General features: G+C 42.7%; 1 protein-coding gene across 1 annotated transcript in view; it reads right to left on the bottom strand.

Annotated features, from left to right (window-relative positions):
* Zmat4 (zinc finger matrin-type 4) overlaps window positions 1–23440 on the bottom strand; it is a 262240-nt gene that overhangs the window by 199895 nt on the left and 38905 nt on the right. The window contains exon 2 of the mRNA XM_059245004.1: window positions 2352–2441. Within this exon, the coding sequence (XP_059100987.1) occupies window positions 2352–2441 (90 nt within the window). The remainder of the gene's footprint in view (window positions 1–2351; window positions 2442–23440) is intronic.

The following is a 23440-nucleotide window of genomic DNA, read 5'->3' as shown; positions in this document are numbered from 1 at the left end:
GGCATTGAACACTGTCTATTCATTCTTTTGGTTTCTCAGTGTGAGTCTGTACAGGACAAGTTACTCCAAATACAGCACATATCCTCAGAGCCCCAGGCTGGAGCTGAAATGGTTTCTGAACTCTACCCAGCACATCAGACTGGAATATTTCCCCACCAGTGGAAATGTCATGTTTACCTGTGAACTGTACACATGGGGTAACAAAATCACCAACTGTGTCTTCACCTAAAGCAGGATTAGATTGTTGCTTTTCTGTTTATGATTTACTTTCATAGTATGATTAATAAGTTATGGGAAATGATTTTATAAATAATAAATTGTTGGTAGATAAAATTTTCCAAAACCCAGGATACATGAGAGGGGAAGTTTTCAAAGGGGTATTAAGTAAAGAAGACTTGAAAATTCTCCTTGTTCTAAAATCCAAATAGCTCCCCTTCTATGAAGTGCGTCCAAGATCATTGGCCTGAACAGCGCCTGAGTGAAGCAAATTGTAGATCTGCTCAAAGAGGCAGAAGTTGTGTCCTCACTAGATCCACAAATACAGTCTACAAATACAAAACCAGTCTGAAGCCCATTCCTTTTCAGTTCCCAGCCCTCAGTGGCCAAGAAGCTCACAAATAAATGCAACATTCATATTATATATAAGTAATCAATAAATACATGTCCAAATAGCTGTTTATCCAGTAGGCCTGAAATTCACACCATCTCCTGACTGTGAGCGTAAAGCACTCATAACTCCCGAGGAAGGATCCAGGTACCACTACTGTGTTATTTTGGGAAATAAAAACAGTTCTGCTCAACCTGTTCATCGGCAGAAGGCATGATTTCAGTGTAGGAACAGGATTCTGAGGTCCCACAAAAGCTGAGTAAGGCTAACTCATCTATGGCTTAGCAAGTGGTTTTGACAGGCACGCAGCTAAGACATTAGCATCATTTCCCTCCCTCCCACATCCCTCTTCCATCTGATAAACTCCACGCATATCCCAGACCCCAACAAACGCTAGCCCTTCTGCAGCAAGTTTCCCTGACTGGGACCTTTTTGCAGGATGTCCCTAAGTTGTGCCTCTGTGGTTCTTTTTGAACACTGTTAATAAACGCATCGTGTTATCAAAGCTAATCCATATACATCATTAAGCCCTCACTGCTCTCCTGCTTTCTTGCCAACATGTCTGCCTTGCCTACTTGTTTTGTTATGCCAACTTCACCTGTGTACATCATATTTGCCATTTCATGTAACAGTCACAAGATCCAGTGAGGAAAGTATAATTATTTAATGTTCCATAGTGGTGACACAAGATCAATTACTTGTGTCAGATGCCAAAGTGAAGAGCAGACTGAGTCCTGGGCCTCAACAGTTTGCAAATTTTCCAAGCCATTTTTTTTCCCTCCAACAAGCTCTGAATGCTGCCTTTCCTGGCAGTGATGACAAGTCCCCTGCCCAGCTCAGTCTACCTGCCATCAGATCGTGCTGCACTGCTAAGCGGCATACATGACATTGGTGTGAGGGGATCATCCAAGGACTCTCCGCCTTCAGCCACACACAGTTTCTTGATCCTTTATTTTCTTCCCAGAAAACCCTCCAAGTCCATGCTATGCAATATTTCTTCAATGATCCCATACTTTTTAACAAAAGGATCAAGACCTACACACTGATGGCATGTGGTACCAATTTTATAGCACAGTCTCTCAGAACCCAAATTTTAATGTGTTTAATGTTCAGTGTTAGCATGCAGGACCTTTGTAGCTAGAGGACGAGGATGTCCCACATAGCAGTCCCTGCCAAGAGAAAAGCCTGGCTGGAAGGAACCCAGGGCTCTGATAATATACCTCAAACAACTTCCCAATTTTCATTGTCTTCCCAAGTAAATTCTCCCTCAGGGAGAGGAGGTCACTGATCAAAAAGCCCGAGTATGTCTCTTTGCAGAAGGCATGTACAGTCTCCATTATAAATTAACAAGCTGGCATTCCATTCTGCACAGCAGAGAAATCAAATATGTAAAGAACAAAGCATTTGGTATTTCTGACAGTTTTGCCTTTTAGGTCTTGTCTTCCCACACTTGGTCTTTGGTGGCCCTGTCTCCCTGTCACCCACCCTGGCTCTGTCCCAGCACCTTCTTTCTCTGAAGGGCTCCAGTGAAACATCACCAAAAGCTTGAGGGTCTTAGCAAAGTGTGGTAGAAAAGAAAAAGCAAGTCAACAACAGGAATCACTTCCCCTCTGTCCTTCAGCCCATGAATGAGCATTACCTCTATTCTTTTAGCTTTGGCACTCAGCTGCACACACCTACAATTCTTACACCTGCACAATTCATAGCAAAGCCCCCAGGGCATCATGTGGTACCATATACTCACATTTTCTGCCCGGAGCCTCTTGGCAGGACACCCACCATCCCTGGGGTGAAGCATGTAATATAGTCGGACTTTGCTTGCATGTTTTCGACTCTGGGGAGAAAAAAACAAAAGGAGATTACTGTGAAATAGTAGCCACTTGTGAGGAGTGACTTGGAAATGCAGACAGTGACCGCAGATGCAAGGTATTTTCAGTAGAAAATACTTGCTTGTGCTCCTGCGGATTCCACGGGATTCAGCTGGAGGTAGACTGAATTAATCTAAGTTCCCAAGCCAGTATCATTTCAGGATAAATAAAACTAGTAACCGAGAGTTACGAATTGGTTCACTTTATGCCATGTATTTAATTGTCGTCAAAAGACAGGTAAGCAGAGGAAACTGTGGTCAGGTCCACTGTGGTGAAGAGAGCACCTGGATGTCTGCTCTCATGTCTCCCCTGAGCTCAGACTTGGGGCATGACAGCAAGCCTGGCAACTAGTCAGAGTTCAAGTGTCCTAGAAGCAACACAAGCAAACAGCTTCAGGTAAATGGCGAAGGTCTGTGGGCCATTGACTGGGCCAAGACCAGCAAGGCGAAATTCATCCCGTCTTGGTTCAATTTCTCCTAGTCCTGTGAACAAAGGACCCCGGGCCTCACCTCCATCACTCTGAAGACTACTGGAATTCTAACTTTCATGTTCTCCCTGAAGCAGGAAAGAAGAGATCAGAAAGCATCCCTGAACTTCAGAGTCCCGGTCCCAGCTCTACCACCTGCTTGCTGCATGACATCATCAACTGGCATGTACCCTTAGTCTAAATGGGTCTAATTTTTTTCTCCACATGCACAATGAACACAATGCTATCATGGCTGTTGTGAGAGCTGAATGAGACGATTTCACATGAAACACTGTGATTTCCACAACCCCACTTTTCTTCCCATTGACTACAACAGTGGGTTGGGACCCACTGCATTCTCATTTCAATCCCCTTTCTCTTCCCTTTCTTGGAGATTACCTCCTTCTGGAGGTCTCTTTCTTCTCCACGCTGTCTTCATTCCCAGCTGAGTGCTCGCCAGCCTCCAGGATGATGGCTTACTTTTATGGATTAGCCACCGAGGCAAACACAGGGAGTTGCATTTTGTTTGCGGCGTTCACTATAAATCTTTTCTCCCTGCCTTCCTCATTCATCACTTCTTAATTCCATTATTCTGCCTAGAACAAGAAGATGACACTTCCAAATGGTCCCTGGACGCTATTCAAGGCCTTCAAGGGGGTTTAAAAGCAGTAAGAGAGCATGAGAAATTTTACAAATGGATATAATTTTTTACAAATTCCAGTGTGGCTGGAAACACACTGTGGTCATCTCTAGGTTCCAGAGCAAGTTCTAATTAAGGTTGGCTGGAGTGTTTTCTTGACATCTGGAAAAATGATAGGATGGAGAACTAGAGACCTGTGAGGATATGGCATGACCCAACAACATTGCTCAACTTCTACAATATGTTTAAGAATGATGTGGTACAAATTAGTATTCTCTCTCTCTCTCTCTCTCTCTCTCTCTCTCTCTCTCTCTCTTTCTGTGTGTGTGTGTGTGTGTGTGTGTGTGTGTGTAATGCTGATTACAAAAACCTACATACATGTTTTTACAATGGGGAGGAGACAAAAGATAATTGTATTATTCAAAATACAGCCCCAGGCAGGAGAATTAAAAAGGATCCTTAAAAGTCTTCAGGACACAGAGCCTGGATGGATGGCAAAGCAGATGTACACGGTAATAAGGTAAACAGAGTGGTAACTGTTCGCATTCACACGGACTGAAACCAATTCCCAACTCGGCAGTTCCTGCATTACCGACACACCGAGAGGGCAGGGTGATGGCACAGGGTGATGGCAGAGTGGGACCTCTCCCGGTGTGGCCCTCCTTGTAGACTCTTCTCTCCCTTTCCTGAAGTTTGTTGTTTCTCTAGAAAAGACTCCCTGCCAAAGGCAAAGTTCACCAAGTTATTTAATTGCAGTTTGACAAAACTAGTGAAAACCCATTATCTGAAATGGAAAAGGCGAATAAATGACGGGCCTTTCTCTGAATCCATTAGTGAGGAGAGAGGTTGGGATTTGAGGCTTTTCAGTAATTTTGATGACTGCACTTTTGATATTTCCCTTCGGCTTCCCAGGCCCTATTTGCACAGAGCAGGCATGGTTTTGCCTGGGGCTATGGCTAAAGACTTGGAAACCACTACAGGCTCTGGGGTAGAAGGGAAGTTACCTTGGTTCCTCTGTTGTGAGTGCCCCCACACCCTCTACTTGGGCTTCTTGGTTCCACCCCATCACTTTCTCCCACCGCCAGAGTCAGATCCTACATTTCTACCCACAGCTGACCCAGAAGGAAAGTGGCAGCCAGCCTGCTCCATAGAAGGGGTCCATTTCATTAGAATACTGAATTTTGAATTGACCAATTGACGGTAGGAAAGAGTCCCCCAAGTTTGTTTCTAAGACTTCAGCATGCTGTAACAGACATCCCCATGTGTCCTGGCTCTCGCCACATCCTCATCAGGAGACTCTGAACCACTTCACTGGGTGCCTCCAACTGACTTCTCTAACCCAGCACCTTCCAGAAATTCCTTGAAATTTGGCACAGGAATGCCACTCCGTTTATTCTAACAAACAAACTTCCCACAGAAAGTTAAAATTAAACTGTAGCAAAGATGTTCACTTTAACATTGCCTGCTTTGAACACCAACATGGGAGAGAGCAGCTGGGTCAACAGCAGAAGGCTTGTTAAAGCTGCAGTGAACTGGCCTTATGGAAAAGGGAGGAGCGGGGAGCACATTGGCTGTATGAGGAATACAGAATAGGAAAGCCAAACACCAAGCTGGATTACACAATGGCCATAAGTATATCAAGAAGAGGCCAACAAGAAAAACATTTGTTAGGCAAAGTGGAAGATGATGTTTTTTTTTTTTATTTTTATCTCTTTAACAAACTTGCCTGCAATATGTAGCAATAGTGTGGCAATACTCACACCATGGCAATGCTGCACTAAGTTCACTTTTTATCACATGATTACATCTAGTAAAAGCTGCCACTGATCTAAAGTGTTCGGAGTGTGGACTGATAGAATTGGCCCTGATCAACGCTCCAAATGCATGTTTTTTTTTTTTCATTGGGATACTTGATTTTCCCCGAGCCTTCTTAAGCCAAGAGCAACAAAACCTACTTCACATGTTAAACTTTGTTTTGGTACATAGGACGCAATAGTAAGCATGTGTGGGTCGAATGTATCGTAAATTTTCAGCTTCTGTGTGCTGACAGGCACTGAGGAGGGTGGTCATTGTGTCTACATCACCCAAACTGTGTCCTTTGACATAGACACAATAATGACAACAGACTCTTACCACATTGTCAAGATGTGCCATTACTGACAGTGTGTACTGTCTTTCAAAATTATAAAAGGACAGAGTAAGTGTTCATTGCAAAGAGTCATTGGTCTGGTTCGAGGCCTCTGCCTTCTGCTACACTATCAATACTGGGCTGTGGTGATATTGTGTTCCCCAATACATTTTGCACACTACTAAACTTATCTGGGGTCAGAGAACAGAATAGCCACTAGATAAAGAGGCCAGAAAATGGTGGCACACACACTTTTAATCCTAGCATTTCAAAGGCAGAGATCCATCTGGATCTCTGTGAGTCCAAAGCCACACTGGAAATAGCCAGGCATGGTGACTCACACCTTTAATCCCAGAAAGTGATGGCAGAAAGCAGGAAGGTAAGGTGTGAGGACCAGGAACTAGAGCCTGGTTAAGCTTTTAGGCTTTTAGCAGCAGTTCAGCTGAGATCCATTCCAGATGAGGACTCAGAGGCTTCCAGTTTGAGGAAATAAAATGGCTGAGAAATTGGCAAGGGGAGGTAGCTGTGGCCTGTTCTGTCTCTCTGATCTTTCAGTGTTCACCCCAATATCTGGCTCCTAGGTTCGTTTTTATTAATAAGACCTTCTAACAATTCATGCTACACTGGGCCCTCACTGGGACTCCTCTTGGACACCCTATCACTGTCTTGTGTCATGGAGATCTTTTGGATTTGCAGGTCAAGTCCCTTCATCACATACTTAAGCAGTTTGCAGATGAGGTAGATATTGGGGTGGTCTACCTCGTACTCCTGGTTCTGGGCCCGGGTGGTAGCTGGGTTAGTCAGCCCATCTCCTTTCTCTCATAGTCACCACGCAAGCAAACTCTCCAGTACTGCCCCAGCCCCAGCTAGGCACCCAATATAAGCTCACTGCAACGCACACTTACAAGCAAAGATGTACGGACTAAAGGGTATACATACTGTGTGACTCACTGGACCACACGACAGCTTCCATGCTGAGAGTTTGTGTGTTTGTTTGGCTTTGGGGAGGTTTTTTTTTTTAGTTTTTTGTTTGTTTGTTTGTTTTTGTTTTTTTTTACTTACTTTTAAATTTTGTTTAGCTGGGGAGGTTGCAAGGGCAGAGGGAGGAAGCAAGGGAGACAGGGAGATGAATGGGATCTAAGATCAGGATACATGATGTGAAATCCACAAAGAAGCAAAAAAATTAAAAAAAAAAAAAAGGACAGACTACCAAGTGACAGTAACTTCCAGTAGAAAACAATACTCCAGGGTGTAGTGAAGCTAGGGGAGAGAGAAGGGACAATTACTTGAAGAGAGAAAAGGTGAACAGGAACTAGCAGGCTATTCCAGCGGGAAGAGTCATCCTGGGTCTTGCATTCACATTTGAAGCCAAAGCCTTTTCCTTCTTCACAGAAACCACAGGCATTAGAGCTTCCCAGATGGCCTGGGGAACTCCCAACTCTTCCACTTTAACCAAAACCTTTGCCCCACCCTAGGCATTGACCTGGGTCAGACCTGTCTGAAGATCCGTTTCTTCTGCCGCTGGAACAACCTCTTGACCCTCCGAGAAACTATGTAAAAGCGGAAGTACTTTGCGAGCAGGAAGTGTTGCCAGACTCTATTTTAGATTGCTGAGCAGAAGGGGGTGGGGGGGAGAGCACGGGAACTGGAATTGATTTGTGCTCCACCAAAATAGCCATTTTCCACGATTGCACATTCCTTTTTTTAAAAGTCTAACTTGAGTTTGCTTCCGATGAGGCTTCTCTTCATACAAAACATGGAAATAACAAAGCAAGTTTGTATTTGCATAATTCTTCAAGCAGTCTTCAGAGAATTTCCACATTCATCATCCCATTTCGTCCTCGGATCTCAGTTGTGAGGCTGGCAGGAGAGGTGTGATCTTAAATAATCCTCATGATTCGTTCTTGATTTCCTAGATAAGCCTTTCACCATCCCATTTCATCATAGCCATCTAACTATACCTCCTCCAGAAACCAGCTAAAGAAAGCCAAGAGCAGCAAGGAGACAGAGAGAGCCCAGAACGGACCGATAATTATAGAACTGTGATTTTTCACAGGCAGCCATTTCTGAGGTATTTCAAGACAACAAACACCAGACTAACTCACTGGGGCTTCGAGAACTGTCCAGTGGGAAATAGGGATTCCCTCTCAAGGCATGGAAGGAAAGCTGGTAGGACCCCACTTAGGAGTTCATGACTGAGGACCCTAGGCATGAGCACTAGCAAGACTGTCCTGGCCCACACTAGCAGTCAAGCTGGTTAAAGGCAGGGAAACCATATGAGTTACAGATGCTTATGGAATGGCCTCCTTCTAGATTTCCATATCTTCTGTCCTTGCCGCAGAAGTAAGCTGGGTCCAGCATCTTCCCACACTGAGTGAGTGTGCATGTTGGGCCATAGAGAAAGGCAGGAAGGGAAAACCCCAAAGGAAAGTTTTACTACCACAGAAAAGGTCAGAACTGCCCAAGCCCACCAGGTTCCAGGCCTCCTTCACAGGTGATGGGCTACCAAGAGGGCTTGCAGACACTTCCAGTGCTGGAATTGGATGGGAGGATGCTGAAAGGATCCCAGTATCCTGGCCAATGCACGGCCAATGCACACACAGAAGGATGTAGTAAGTAAACCTTTCTAGCCCTTGGCGCGCCAGGGGTGAGCAACACACGTAAAACACTATGTGATGTAGAGGAAACTTCTGGTGGTGTTGGTGATGGAAATCAGGGGTTTGCCCACGCCAAGCAGTCAATCACTTGATTGAGCTCCACCCACAGCCCAAGGACAGCTTTTAGCAGATCATCAGAGGTAAGATCAAACAATTATTTTCAAAGCACGTGCAAGGACAAATAGAAGTTGTCGATGGCATACATGCTGTGTCATTTAATGAGAGGAGGAAAAAAAAATGAACCGAGGGTACAACCTGAAAAATGAAACCAGACAACTGATTGAGATGATACCGTCTGAGTTAATAAAGGAAGGAAATTAAAAATGCCACCACATAATTTGAAAGTCTTTTATAGCATTCAAGAACGGAGTTGCACTGCAGATCTTTGCAGAAGTTAAGATAAAACAAATTGTGCTGAAGAGAAATCGGATAAAGAAGTAAAGGGGGGACTAGATGTGACATCACGCATGTAATTCCAGCACTCGGGAGGTAACAAGAGGATCGTGAATTTGAAGTTACAAAGTCAGTACAAGGTGTGCTGGAATGAAGTGAGACCCTGTCTGAAAAGCAGAGGTGAGGAGGAAGGGAAGGATTGAAACTGAAGAACTCATACCCGCAAGACCAGAACACATCTTTATGGCTACACTGATATGAAATATAAACAAACAAAGTAAAATTAAAAGCCCTCAAATCTAAGGAAACTAGCTGGACATACCTAACCCTGAGTCTGGAAATTTTTAATCAGCAAAAGAAATCAAGAGCAATAAACACACAGTGACATGGGTGAAAAAAGTGCCCTCAAGAAGCCCAAGATAAAGCAGGGGCCTCATTCAGGGTTTCTATGGCTGCAGTGAACACCATGGCCCAACAGTTTGGGGAGGAAAGGGTTTATTTCATCTTACAGCTTGTAGTTCATCATCCAGGGAAGTCAGGGCAGAGACCCAAGGCAGGAAGTGGGAGGCAACAGCCCATACAGCAGCCATGGGCGAATGCTGCTCCTTGCTTGCTCTCCATGGCTTGTTCAGCCTATTTGCCTGTAGCACCTAAGGGCACCTGCCAAGGGGTGGCACTGACCATAGTGAGCTGGGCTCTCCTACCCTACACGCTTTGTCACAGGCCAGTCAAGTGGGGACATGATTTTGAATTGAGGTTCCCTCTTCCAAAATGAGTCTAGCTTGTGTCAAGTAGACATAAAAGCAGCCAGTGTACAGCAGTATTTGTAACAGGCCTTTGACAGAATACATGACACCAGTAATTTGTACCAGGAATCCTAATTGGCCTTAATAAAAACCCAGAGTCAGATATCAGGGTAAATGCTGGAAGATCAGAGAGACAAAGGAACAAGCCATAGCCACCTCTCACCTCACCAACTCCTCAGCCGAAAGGACTGAGCTCCTGTCTCCTCCCACCTTATAATCCTTTCCACCCAGCCATATCACTGCTTGTTTCAATCTTCTTAGTGCTGAAATTAAAGGTGTGTGTGCCTCCCAAGTGCTGGGAGCAAAGGCATGAGATGCCAAGTGCTGGGATTAAAGTTGTGTGCCACCACTGTTAGTGTCACAGTTAACTAGTGGCTGGCTTTGCCCTCTGATACTCAGGAAAGCTTTATTTGTGAGATCATACACAAAACACCACCACACTAATTCATACAGAAAAGGCAATATTGAAACTAGACAAAAGAAATAAATAAAACTTTAGAAACAAGAATAACCAAAGGCACTTAAGAAATTCATCCAAATGCAACCTGACAATTTTAAAATTTAATTAAATTTAAATTAAATTAAGGTTTATTTTTCTCCCATCAAAGTGGTACAGATTCCTCAACTACACATAATCCATTTTTGCAGTAAAACTTTAATTTCTGTGTTCAGCTAGGAGGTAAGCAATGCCACAGAATCTTGCTATGGAAGTTTGACAAAACACATCAAAAAGGCAAGGCTTAATGCAGCTAACAATCTTACTTTTATGAATTTATTTCAAGGATCGATTAAAGACACATACAGTCTCTGATTTATGAAGGTGACTATCAAAAATTAGTGAATACCCTAAAACAAGAAAGGTAAATATTATAAAACATTTCATGACAGATGACATCACAGTCATTAGCAGACAGAACACTGGTCAATGATATGAAAAAAATGTATATATGGCAATATAAAGAAAATGGCAGTTTTAAGCCAGAACATGAAGGATATAACATTCATAACAAAAAAAAAAAACTTGAACACGTGTGTATGTGTAGGGAAAACACAGTAAGGGCTTTATATTGTCCACTTCAGTGGTTCTCAACCTTTCTAATGCTGCGACCCTTTAATACAGTTCCTCACTTTATGGTGACCCCCAACCATACAATTATTTTGTTGCTACTTCATAACTGTAATTTTGCTATGCTATGGATCATGAGGTAAGTCTGATATGCAGGATATCTGATATGTGACCCACCCACCCCCACCCCCACAAAGGGGCCTCAATCTACAGGTTGAGAACCTCTGGTCTAATTGCAAGTGATTTGAACTTTCTTATGTCTTTGATTTTTCCAAATTTTTTAGACAAAAATTATTCCCATAGTTAAGGAAGGACCAGCCCTCCATTGCTACCTCCAAAGCCAAATACTGCAGCGTGGCTCAAAGAGCAACACCCATAGCATGCAGGAGCGGGAAGTTTGGGGAGGTGCCCTTATTGGAGACTGTGCTTGAAGCATGAGCTCTGGATAAAGTGGGAACTGCTCTGGAGGGTGCAGAGGGAAAGAGTCGTCCACTGCAGGCACCACAGCACGTACAGGACAGAGTTCATGTGACCACTGTCTCTGGGATCAGGTGCACTGTAGGCCTGTCCTTCTCCATCTCCCTCTTCCCTCTACCCCCTCCTCTATCTCATTCCCTTCTGGTCTGCAGGCCAGTCAGCCCCTTCAACAGAACAGAAAACAACCTCACTGGGACCTTGACGGTGAACTTCTGGCTTCCGAGTTGCAAGGACATGTGTCTCCCCAGCCCTCTGGTCTGTCTTAGGTTGTGAGAGACCAGCAGAGCAATGCATGTGTCGTCTATCTACACTACATGTTCTCTTAGTCTCTTTTTATAAACTCAGAAATCAATCCATCCTTTTAAAAGTGGTACCAAAATTCCTAGAATTAGGTCACTTTGGTTTTTGAAATACTGTTTTTTAAACCATTTGAAATAAGAACTGCTTGTCCTTAATAAGTAATGTATTAGGGCACATACATTTGGGTTGGAGAGAGTCGCGTGTGGTGAGATGTACCATAACTGTATAAACATATTTGTACAAAATCCACACTGCTGTCTGTAAGCACAAATGACTACATCAGTGCATAACAATTTTAAATCAAAGTCTTGCAATTTAAAAAATCAAATTACACTAAGACACGGAGAAAGAGTTTTTTCTGTTGTATGTCTGGAGCTAAATGTGTCTCTATGATGTCTGTGCATTTTGAGTAGTCACAGGAGAAACAGAAGAGCAGGCCCATCTAGGCCTATCTTTTTTTTTTTTTTTTGCTATTTTTTTTTTTTTTGTGTGTGTGTATGTGGGGGTAGCGAGGAGACATGAAAATTATATCCCCTGCTAAGCCCCCTGCAGAGCAGTTAATGCTAGAGTGATCCGTGATTAAAGTCAGAAAGGCCTAGTTGGCTTGAAGGAACAAGCTGCCAGATCATCTGAAATCTGAAAGTTCTGGTGCCAGCCAAGCCTGCGCTGCAACCTTTCCGGCACCCTTGGTCTCCTTCAGAAAGTTCATGGCTGAGTGATGGGAAAACTTAATACTGCATAAAAATATCACCTCCTCCCGTAAGCCCTGTCGTGGCCAGAGGCAGAAGACCTGTTTGTTTGAGCAACGTCCCGTCTATGGAAAATTCTCTGTAACAGAGAATTTGCCCTCTAAAGCAGCGAGATATAAGGCAGAGCAGTTACCCCGATACCCACAAAGAAGTCTCCAGAAGCAGTGGGATCACACACGCTGCTCAACCTGTCTGATGGTTTCATTATTCCATGTAACATTTTCACATCAGAGTCTCCTTTTACCCTATTATTTTGCACTCTGCAATCTACTATTATAATTACTCCCAAACTGAACTCTGTTCCTAGGACTAAATCTTTGGTCTCTCATCATTTGAATAGTCCTGATCCGTTCCCATAATGCACTTTTAAATATTCTTCACAGACCAGTTTTCTACAAACGCCCACTATCAGTTTAAGTAACCAGATGAATCAGATGACAGGGTAAAACTTAATGAGATTCCACTCTCAACAGTTAAAAAAAATTCTATATATATATATGTGTGTGTGTGTGTGTGTGTGTAATATATATATATATATATATATATATATATATATGTAAATTGTTAAAACACAGTAGCTGCTTGCCTGAGTATTCATCCTTCAGAAAATTGTATGCTAACAGATAAGTTATTTGGCTACACTTGAAATGTAACTACATTTAAATTTTTTACCCAGAGAGGGAGAAACAGTTCTCTCTGGGGATGAGCGCCTTAATTGGCTATCTAATACCAAGTGTTCAGCCCTGATATCATGTTCATATAAATAAAACTAAATGGACTCAGCAGGTTAATGTTTTTATGTTTTTAGGCACTAAATATATAAACTAAAAGATAAAATAAAAATCTAAAGGAAAGGAAGCCATGATTTTGGGAGTTTGGGAGGGGTTGGAGGAAGGAAAGAAAACAGCAAAGATGAATGTAATTATATTTTAAATTAAAACAATAAAGAAAATTACATTCGTGTTATTATTAAAACAATTTATACATATAGATAACATTTATAATGCACAAAGAGTAGCTGGCAAATTTTATGGAGGGCACTTATCAGTGTGTTAGAAGAATAATGTGGCCTCCTCACCTCTTTCCCTGGTACCCACCACTACCACATACAGTTGGATTTGAGCTAGTCTTATACACCTAAACACGACCTCACCAAAGCGTTTCAGGGCAGAGAGCCTGCCTGCCATCAGTGTTTAAGTTCTAGGGTCCCGTATTGGTGAAATTATTAAGGCCACTCCACGTAGTTAAAAGGAAAGTTTATTAGTGGCGCAACTTACAAATGAAGGGATAGGTAGGTCGCAGGGTCTGGGGAAGGTGTATTGCAGTCCAGCGGTGTTCTCTGGAGCTCTGCTCGGTCAACCTCCACCGTCCAGGGTCCAGGAACAGAGAGCGTAGCACGTGTGATCTTGGGTCTTCAGGGCCCTCCCTTGGCCCCGCCTTGTAGGCGTGATAGATACCGAAGCCTCAATGGGGGTTGGAACTTCCAGACCAAAGCTGGAAATGACTACCCACTACAGTCCAGCTCTGATACTAAGAGAAAATTAGTTTCCTTGGCACTGTTTCACTTAACAATGGGGAAACAGGCATTTTCCCCCCTTTGAATCTCATGCTGCTGAGTCCCCAAACAGAGTTAAGCATTCAGAAGCATCTTGTATTTTTCCAGAAATCCTTGTTTGGGTTAACACTGCTTTTTAGACCCTTCAGAGGGAACCTACATATGCTACCAGCTGCAACTCCAGAGCTGACAGCCGAGGGCCACCTGCTTTTCAAAGTATCCATTTGCCTACCCCATTTGCCTACCCCAGTCCTTGCCTTTGGTCCGTTTGCAGGTGGCTTTGAATTATCCCATGATTAAAGGAAAATGGGGAACTTCTGAAACAATTCCTTTTCCCCAGACAGGTGGTTCAGTAAGCGGTGGTTTTATGTAAGCCCTTCTCCCCAGATGTGCCCAGAACCACTACATCCTTCAGTTAACAAACCTGCTCTCTTGAGGAGGGCTGAATTGGGCGCTGATTCCTGAGTCCCACTTCATCACCTGCCTTTATGCAGACAGAACACATCTAGAGTCACCCTTTCTTTTCCATTCTCTCTCAAAAGCTGTTAGTCCCTGGAACACAGTCTCTGATTCATAAAGTCATTAAAAGGCTTTCAGACCCAATCACGAAAATGATGGTAGGTGGAGAGCTGTGTAGTGGGTAGCCATTCCAGCTTTGATCTGGAAGTTCCAACCCCCATTGAGACCTCGGCAACTGTCACGCCTACAAGGCGGGGCCAAGGGAGGCGCCTAGAGACCGGAGATCTGGATTGGCGAGCACTCTCTGGGTTCCGGGACCCTGGATGGTGGAGATGGGCCAAGCAGAGCTCCAGAGAACACCGCTGGACTGAGATACACCTTCCCCAGACCCCGCGACCTACCTATCCCTTAATTTGTAAGTTACGCCATTAAATAAATCTTTTAACTACATGGAGTGGCCTTAATCATTTCACCAATAGAGCTGGGAATTCAACTTATCGCTAGCTTCTGGATGGTCTCTAGGAATGTGGATTTTGACAAACCACAGCATGGTTCCCCTCCTTCCTGACCTTTCCATCCCCTTGCTTTCGCAGGGGCCCAGCCCAGACTGTCAGGAAAACGACACCTGGGAGCTATCTTCTGGATTCAGCCAGAGACGGCACCTCAGTAAGAGACAGCATGGAGAATCCTGCTCCAGCCGGCTCCCAGGACCTACAAGGAGGGGCGGGCGGGGAAGGGCGGGGCTTGGAGGAAGCCTGTTGGCAGGGGCATCACTTGAATGTCTCTGAGCTTTCTAACTTCTCAACTGTCAGTTTGGACTCCTTAGACCTAGCTGCTCTTCCTCGCGGCCTCAGGAAGTCCCCCTTAGCTATGACACTAGCCCACTCCAACTCCATCCTCCCTCGTAATTGTACCCCCCTTTGCAGTATTTCTGTCTTCATCCAGAACACCAACAGGCAACAGACACAAAACAGGATGAAGCAAAAACATCAAGGAGACAAACCAATCATCTTAACTAAGGGAGATTAATATGTCTAACAAGTGTGATGATAGCACCAGTATGAAACAAAACTGTGACCTCATAAAATATAAAAAAAAAAGCAGACAAGGAATCTTTATTACTTTAATGGATGAGAATTCATTCATGCAATGTGTGGTGTTAACAGAAGGGAAAGCAGAAACCCCATGTCCATCTCAATAGCGTCAAAAATGTCTTGACGCTCAACAACTAGGAAGGGAAATGAAGGGGTCCAAGTCACAAAGGCCATCTCAGAAAACCCTGACAGCATCATTGACAGGGAGAGAACAGAAGCACTCCAAGGATGAAGTGCCAGACAAGGGTGTCCCCACGCCACTTCCACTCTGCACTGTGTAGGAGGTTCAGACAACACAATTGGTTTTTTAAAAAAAATCATCTGTACTAGAAAAAAGAAAAGCAAATCTATTTCTATTTCCAGATGACAGGCCTTTAACGAGTCTTGTAAACAACATTGCAACATTGCAATCTTAGTAAAACACGGGCAGTGTGAGGGGCTGGGGAAGATGTTCCATGTATGTAAAGCGCTTGCTGTGCATGCAAGAAGATTGAGTCTAGACCCACAGTACCCGTGTAAAAGTCTGAGCATGGTGGCTGTAGGGAAGTGGAGGTATAGGGCTCTTGGAATTGCCGGCAAGTTAGTCTAACCAAGATGGCAAGCTCCAGGTTCTCAAAAATAAGGTGAGTTGACAAAGGAAGATATTCAGTGCCAACCTCTGACCTCCACATGTGCACACAAGGGTGTATGTACCCACACATACATGCATACTCACAAACAAAAAAAAATAAAATTAAATTAAAAAGCAGCATGCGTGATGTGCAATGGGAAGAAGGGATAATGGGGTGGGAAGGTGAGCAAGGAGGAGCGAGGGGCAGGGAGGTGGGTAGGAGAAGGGATAGCAGGAGGGCCAACCAGAGCTAAAGATGGATGAAAAACCCATAAGGAAACCAGCTGCTTTGTAAATTAATTAAATCAGATTCTTAAAAACTGTAATTTATTTGTAGGTGACAAGACCCTGATACATCTATTGGGGGGAAAGGTGTTAGAATGAATAATTCAGAACTAATTTAGTCAAGTTGCAAGATACATGATTAATATCTAAAATCCAACCATTTTGCTAAGTACTAATAGTGAACAATCCAGAAGGCTAATTATAAAAAGGAATTAATTTATTGTAGCATCAAAAATGACATTTAAATATAAACAGATCCTGAAATGAGAGGAATTCAGATTAGCCCAAACCATGCCAAAAAGAACAAAGCTGAGGAGGTGATGATTCCTAGTTCAACTATTAAGTTAAAGTAACCGTATCAGGGTGGTATAAGGCTAGCTATGGGTCAGGGAAATAGAATTGAGAATCCATAAATAAACCCTTACATTTGGGGCTGATTGATTTTGATGAACACCAAGATAATTCAGCAGAAGTGGTATTGAGGTAACTAAATAGTCACATATAAAGAATAAAGCTTCCCTTTTACCTCAGGCCATACAGAAAACTTGACTTCAAGAGTATGCTCAGCCTTGCATATGCTAAAACTGTGAAACTCTTGGGGGAAAAAAATGTGAGTAAATATCTGTGACCTGGGACGAGGCAATCACATGAGAGATGTGGCACTTAAAGGACGTTTGACAAGTAGACAGCTTGACTTAGCTAAAACGTTTGCAAAAACTGTGCTTCAAGGACATCATCAAAAACATGAAAAGAGCCAACACAGCCGATATGATGCTTGACCACAACTTCTCAGGTCTACCCAAGGCTCACTCCTCAGTCAGACCTTCTGCAGCTCATCGCATTCTAACACATTGCAGGTCATGCTGTCTTTGCTTTTCATCGTTTTCATTTGATTAGTTTATCAAATGCAGTGCTATAGTTTCTTGTCTCCCCAGCTTATATCATGTAATTCTGCACCGCAACCCCTTTAGTGAAAGGCGGTGTTCCGATGAATCATCTATACCTAAAAAGCAGAATATACTGTAGATAAGCAAAAAGGCTGCTTGCTTTTAACTGAGACATGAACAAGTCTCGCTGTCGAGAGTGACGTTAGAGCAAAAGGAAACAGACCTGTCCATCAACCTCGGTTTTGCCCGTCTCTCTCAAGCACATGGCCTGTATTCTATGGTTTCTCCTTTGCCCTCATCATTTTTGACAATCTGATTTTCGTTCAGAGTTCTTCTCTAAAGACAGCCAGATAAATGGGCATACATTAAAGCTAACCAAGACTCCTGAGAAGTGTTCAAGCAGTGTTATCATGGACGCAGGGTAGATATTTTTCTCTTCCAAGGGAAATACTAACATCTTCATCCGAACATCACCGGGCGTCACATGATGCTACAGCACCACGCAGCCCCTCTCTCACTACCTGCTCTGGACCTGAATTCTGGGAGGGCTGCCCACTTCTTTTCACCTGCTCACTGATTTACTGTTTCATACAAATTACTCAACTTTTGAGGAGTGGTGAGGTAAGGCTACAAAATTATGACTTTTTTTTTTTTTTCAAAAAAGACAGAGGGTTTGGTTGTCTTCAGCACCTCCTCTGGCCACTGCACTTGTTTATTAGTAACACAGCAACTAAGGGAGGCCACGGTCACTGGTGCCTTTCTTCTTTACTGAACTCAGGGTCCAGTAAAGATGAGTGCCTCAAACACCACCATCCATTCTCCACCCAGTCCTTCTTCTGGATTCCATCAAGGGATATATATTGACTCCAAGCCACATTCATCCAGCTCCTAGTGTTTGTAATGTTATTCCTCTCAGGTAAGAGTGAAGTTATACACCAAGAAGGGAGGGAGTTAATTAATACTGAAGCCTATTAATATTTTTACATTTCTTTGGTTAGATTAAAGTATAGCCAACCAATAAATACCCAGCTTTAGTTCTCGAAACCATTCATGAACATTTGTAGATCCACAATGCCAGGATAAGTCATCTGGAATGTGAACTCTTTAGGTTGAGCTACTAGAGTGTCAGAGAGCAGCTCCCCCACCACACACACACACACACACACACACATTATTTTCATGTGAAATCTCGGCATCCCCATTCACAAGCGCCCATTCATTTGCCATTCTCACTCAGTCCTTGTGCATCTCTTACTAGCCAGAACTCCCACAGTCACTGGCCTTAGCCTCTTTAGGCTTCAGTGTGCCTAGTAGCATGACCCTGAAAGGATCTGGGACTCAGACAGGTGCAAACAGACTGCTCAAGCAAAAGGAGACTGGATTGCTTTGCATCGAAGGCTATTCTAGATCCAATAGTAAAGCTAGGCAGAGTACTTTCCTAAAATCAGCTACAAAAGCTGTAACAGATAGTTTATTTTTTAAGTATAAATATATATAGCCTCACAAAACTAATTTCATAAGAACAGTTTAGTGAAGCATCATTGGATGTACATAAATTAAATTCAAGATGCTAATTTGGCTCCTTAACTATAAAGGTGGAACATAACCATCGCTAACATCCCGTCCCAATGATAATAACTTCGCAATCACAATACCCAGAATTTGAAAATCTCAATCAACTTTAGCATGTTCATGACATGGAGATTTTGAAAATACATCCAAATCTATAGTACTAGCTACTGATAGTAAGAAAGAAGAACAGACTCAAAATAATGGCCTCAACTTCTTCCTCAAACATCTCAAAAGTGTGTTGGGGGCACACAAAAGTGAGTATCAGACCAGGAACCAACAAAGTAGAAAAGAAAAACAGAGAAGATAATCAATGAAAGCAGATCAGCGAAACTGATAAACCCCTGGACTGACTGATGAGAGATAGGAAGGCATCCATCTCCATAGCAACACCAGTCTCAGGAGCAAACACCACCTCAAGAGTCTATACTTATCAAACTGTCATGGAAAACTTCCTGCCAATCAATGACATGATGTAGGATAAGATGACCAAATTGTTTAAAAATAAACTACCAAAGCTTACTCAAGAATAAACAAGTAAGCCAGAGGGCAGTGGATTGAAGAGGTCTAACCGGTGGTTAAAAAGCTTTTCTACAAAGGAAAATCACAGTTTCTCTAGATTCACCAGGAAATTCCACAAAAGATTAAGGAAGAGAACCATTGCACAAAAATTCTCCAGAAAAAAAAAAATGAGAAAAGGATACATTTTAACTCACTGTGATGTAAGCATGTTTTTCATATCCAAACAGACATCACAGCAGAAGAAAATAAAGAGCTGACTTTCTTCATTAGTACAGATGGAGAAAAATTCTTAATGAGTTTTAGCAAATCAACTCTAACAATGTATGAAAAAGATAATACATCATGGCCACATGAGATCTCAAGAACACAGGGTAGAATTAGCATTTAAAAATCAATCATTGGGCTGGGCGGTGGTGGTGCACACCTTTAATCCCAGCACTCAGGAGGCAGAGCCAGGCGGATCTCTGAGTTCGAGGCCAGCCTGGGCTACCAAGTGAGTTCCAGGAAAGGGGCAAAGCTACACAGAGAAACCCTGTCTCGAAAAACCAAAAAAAAAAAAAAAAAAAATCAATCATTGGAATCCCAAATACACATACACAGAATAAAGATGGGAAGTCCTCATAAACACTGCAATGGAGTCAAAAGGAAATCCAGCATAAATTCCTGGCTGAGGGCAGGGCGGGGGCGGGGACACTTTGATCAAAGTAGAAATAGGGGGTTGGAGATGGTCCAATGAGTAAGTACAGCTGCAAAGACATGAAAATCTGAGTCCAGGTCCCCAGAATCCAAGCATGTAAAGATGGGTATAGTAGTGTATGTCTGCACAACCCTAGCACTCCCACAGCAAGATAAAAGAGAGGGAGAGTCAGGAGAATCCTTAGAAACACACAATCATCCTACATACACAGAGAAATTACAACAATAACAAAACTAAGACGTGGAAATAGAAGCAAATCTCCTCAATCTGAATAAATGCAACTACAAAAAGCCTTGAGTTCACATTAAACTTTATGGTTAAAGGTTTAGTGTTCCCCCGGATGGTGTAACTTCTTGTGTGTGTGATGTTATGCTAGCAATTGAGAAAAAGAAAAACATTCAGACCGCAAACTGAAAGAATATACACAAGACAGACCATGGTTGGACCACATATGAAAGCAGATGTCAGACCTGCAGCAAGTGGCCCTAGAAACCAACCTATGATTCACAATAATCAGTCCAGAAAGGCAAGCTACTGTCAGTAGCAAAAAGAAGCCAAAAATGTAGCAATCAGCTTCAAACAGCCAGAATATGATTAATTATTGATAGCTTGTCTAACTTTATGTCCATTTCCAACTGAATATCAACTGAAAAAAATCTAAAACTAATCATAGACTTCTTCACTTCCAGGGAATGCCACTCAAGACCTCCCCACACCCACAGAATCCTGAACAGACACACCTAAATTTCTCATTCTCTCCCCCCCAACCCATCCCCCACACACACTGGAGACCTCCTCACTTCTCTGCCTGCCATTAGCAGATGATGGTGGATAACTCTCCCACTGTAGAAGCTCCAAATCAATAGGTTTTGCTTGTTCTTATTCACTAGTAATCTTCAAATTTATAAATTCAAAAGAAAAAAACATCTCACAAACAACAAGCTATGTGAGTAGAAACTACCATAGAATACTTTGAAAAGCTTCTGTACCTTGGTGAGTTAGTTATATTGCAGGATACAAGAATGATGCTGTAAAATCAATTATGTGGCAACAATAAGGAATTCACTTAAAGCAAGGTCATTCGTGATAGCATCAGCAATAGGAAAAATGAAGGAGTAACCTGACAAAACGTGTCCAAAAGGAATTAAAGAAGACCGAAGTAAACGGAAAGGTATGCCATATGCACAGATGATAAGTCTCAATATTATTCAGATATCAATTCATCTACGAATTACTTACAGATCTGGTGTAATTCTGATCAAAATCTGTCATCTTCTATTTGCAAACAATTGAAAAGCTGATTTTAAAATGAATATGAGTATGAAAAGTATTTAGAAAAGCCCAAACTATTGTAAGCAAAAAACAAGGACTTAATTCTACCCACTAAAAGATTCTCTGTTGATGCTATAGTAATCAAGAGACTGAAGAATGATATCAATATAGAAAAATAGATAAGTGCAACAGAATGGCCGGAAATGGATTCACATATATCATCAATTGATTTTTTGACAAAGATGCAAAGATAATTTGTAGTGAACAATCATAGAACTATAAAAGCTAGAAAATATTACCTTTGGAAAAAAACAGGAGAAATTATAAGGAATGAACTACTGATATACACAACAGTATTAATATAGTTTGGATCCATAACATACCCCAAAGGAGCATGTGTTAAAGGCATGGTATCCAGGCTAGTGTCATTGGAAGATGATGAAACTTGGTGGGACATGAATCAGTTTTTAGGCTACTAGATGTGTTTCATTAAAAAGATAACAGACCCCAAGCTCTTCATTTTTACATCCTAGCCATGAAGGTCCCCTGCATGTTCTCATGATGATATGTTATGTTTTCCAGACCCAAAGCCAATGATGCCACTCAGTTATGAAGTGGAATCTACAAAACCATAGTCCAAATAAACCTTTTCCTCTTTATTAATTGATTCTCTCCTTATTTCATTATAGTGATGAACAGCTGACCATATAGGACTCTGAAGTCAATGAAGCTGTATACAGAGGCAACATACTTTTTGACTATGCCCATGATAGGCTCTATAGCATGTAATCTATAGTAAGAGGGCATGTCACCTGTAGCTCAGGCAGTGGAGACAGGGGAGAGCTGGGTACCAGAGACTATAGAGGGGACAAGTGAGATTGGTCATAGATGGGCAAGCTTCCTTTCTTATCCATAGCCATGGTTTCATATGTACAGCAAACCAAAGTTGACCAAGGTCAACATTTTAAATAAGCAGATTCTTGTATGTCAATATACTTAAATAAAGCCATAGGAAAAAATGATTCCCATTTCAGGCAAGAAGTAAAACACCTTTACTAGAGTTGTGTGATTACTAGTAAAAATAGCATGGCAAAATATATAGCTCCTGTAAGGAACAAATCTCAATTTCTGACACCTTATGAAAGATGTAGGAAATGATGAATTTATCCAACAAAATCTGGTTTCACAACTGTCATATCCCCAAATTCTCATCTCCAATTTAGTGGCCTTTATGAACTTTCTCCATCAAATCTCTTGCCCTCTGGAGTTTTGTTGGATTCAATCCATGAGAATCATGTGGGGCAGGCCTGGCTCCATGGTGCATGCACGGAAAATTTCATTATAGGAAGTCCAGTATCAGGGAATGATTACCACTGAAAAGATGCTTCATTACTCCCAACTCCCCAGAAACAGAGCGTTTATAACCATGGTGTCTGAGAGGCAGCACACACATACACAGGGAGGGACCTGGGGTAGTCACACCACAGGAGCAGGACAGTCTGTGGCTAGAACATTTCTTCACTTTGCCACAAGAGAGAAAGGGCTAAGCAGGATGGACAGAGTTAGTACTTGGCGAGCTGCATCAATTTCAGTGGGCCCTAAGGCACAGGAGCAGTCCATGGCCATCTAGAACATGACTCTGGGGTACTTAGGACAGCTAGACTGAGCTCACACCATGACAGTCTCAAAGAAGATGACTGGGTATACACTTTGGGTTGTTGCTTTGTACTGGAAAAACGGGAGAGGTGACTAAAGAGAAGGGGACAAAAATGAGACAGCTGGGGTTGTCCAGAAGCCATGTGTCCAGCACAAGAGCATAAGACAGAAAAAGCATGAGCCATATAGGAGTTAGAAGCAGGGTTGACGGCCCCTGCATGGTCACACAGCACAGCTCAGTCCTACACTTGATTTACTACTCTTCTGTCAATGTATTGCAATTCCTTATTTTTTGGCAAAGCCCTAAGCACTACACAGCTGATTCTTCCAGGTAGAATGGAGAGACAATGCAGGGGCCTCACTCCTCCTTCAGCTCATGGGTTACCAATGACTTTCTTCACGTGTCTGTCAAAAGCCACAGCCTTACCAGGTGACCCTCCGTAGCTGGGGCAGTTGTTCCAGGACACCTTGAGTTCCTCCTCATTCCTGAGAGGAATTAGCCTCTTGCTGTGAGGATCCAAGAAGGGCCACCCCAGGTTGATGGATAAGGATAAGCCCCAAGACCTTGGAGGGTAAAGCACAGAACTGGCCAGGGTCCAAAACCACAAGAGAGTAGAAGTCAACAGGGAAGCTACCTGGGAAGTCGCAGAGCAACATTGGCTGTATCCCCAGGCTGA

This window comes from Peromyscus eremicus, chromosome 17 (assembly GCF_949786415.1).
Source record: "Peromyscus eremicus chromosome 17, PerEre_H2_v1, whole genome shotgun sequence".
Classification (NCBI taxonomy): Eukaryota; Metazoa; Chordata; class Mammalia; order Rodentia; family Cricetidae; genus Peromyscus; species Peromyscus eremicus.
The sequence above is the reverse complement of the archived record's forward strand: the minus strand, read 5'-3'. Positions and strand labels throughout refer to the sequence as shown.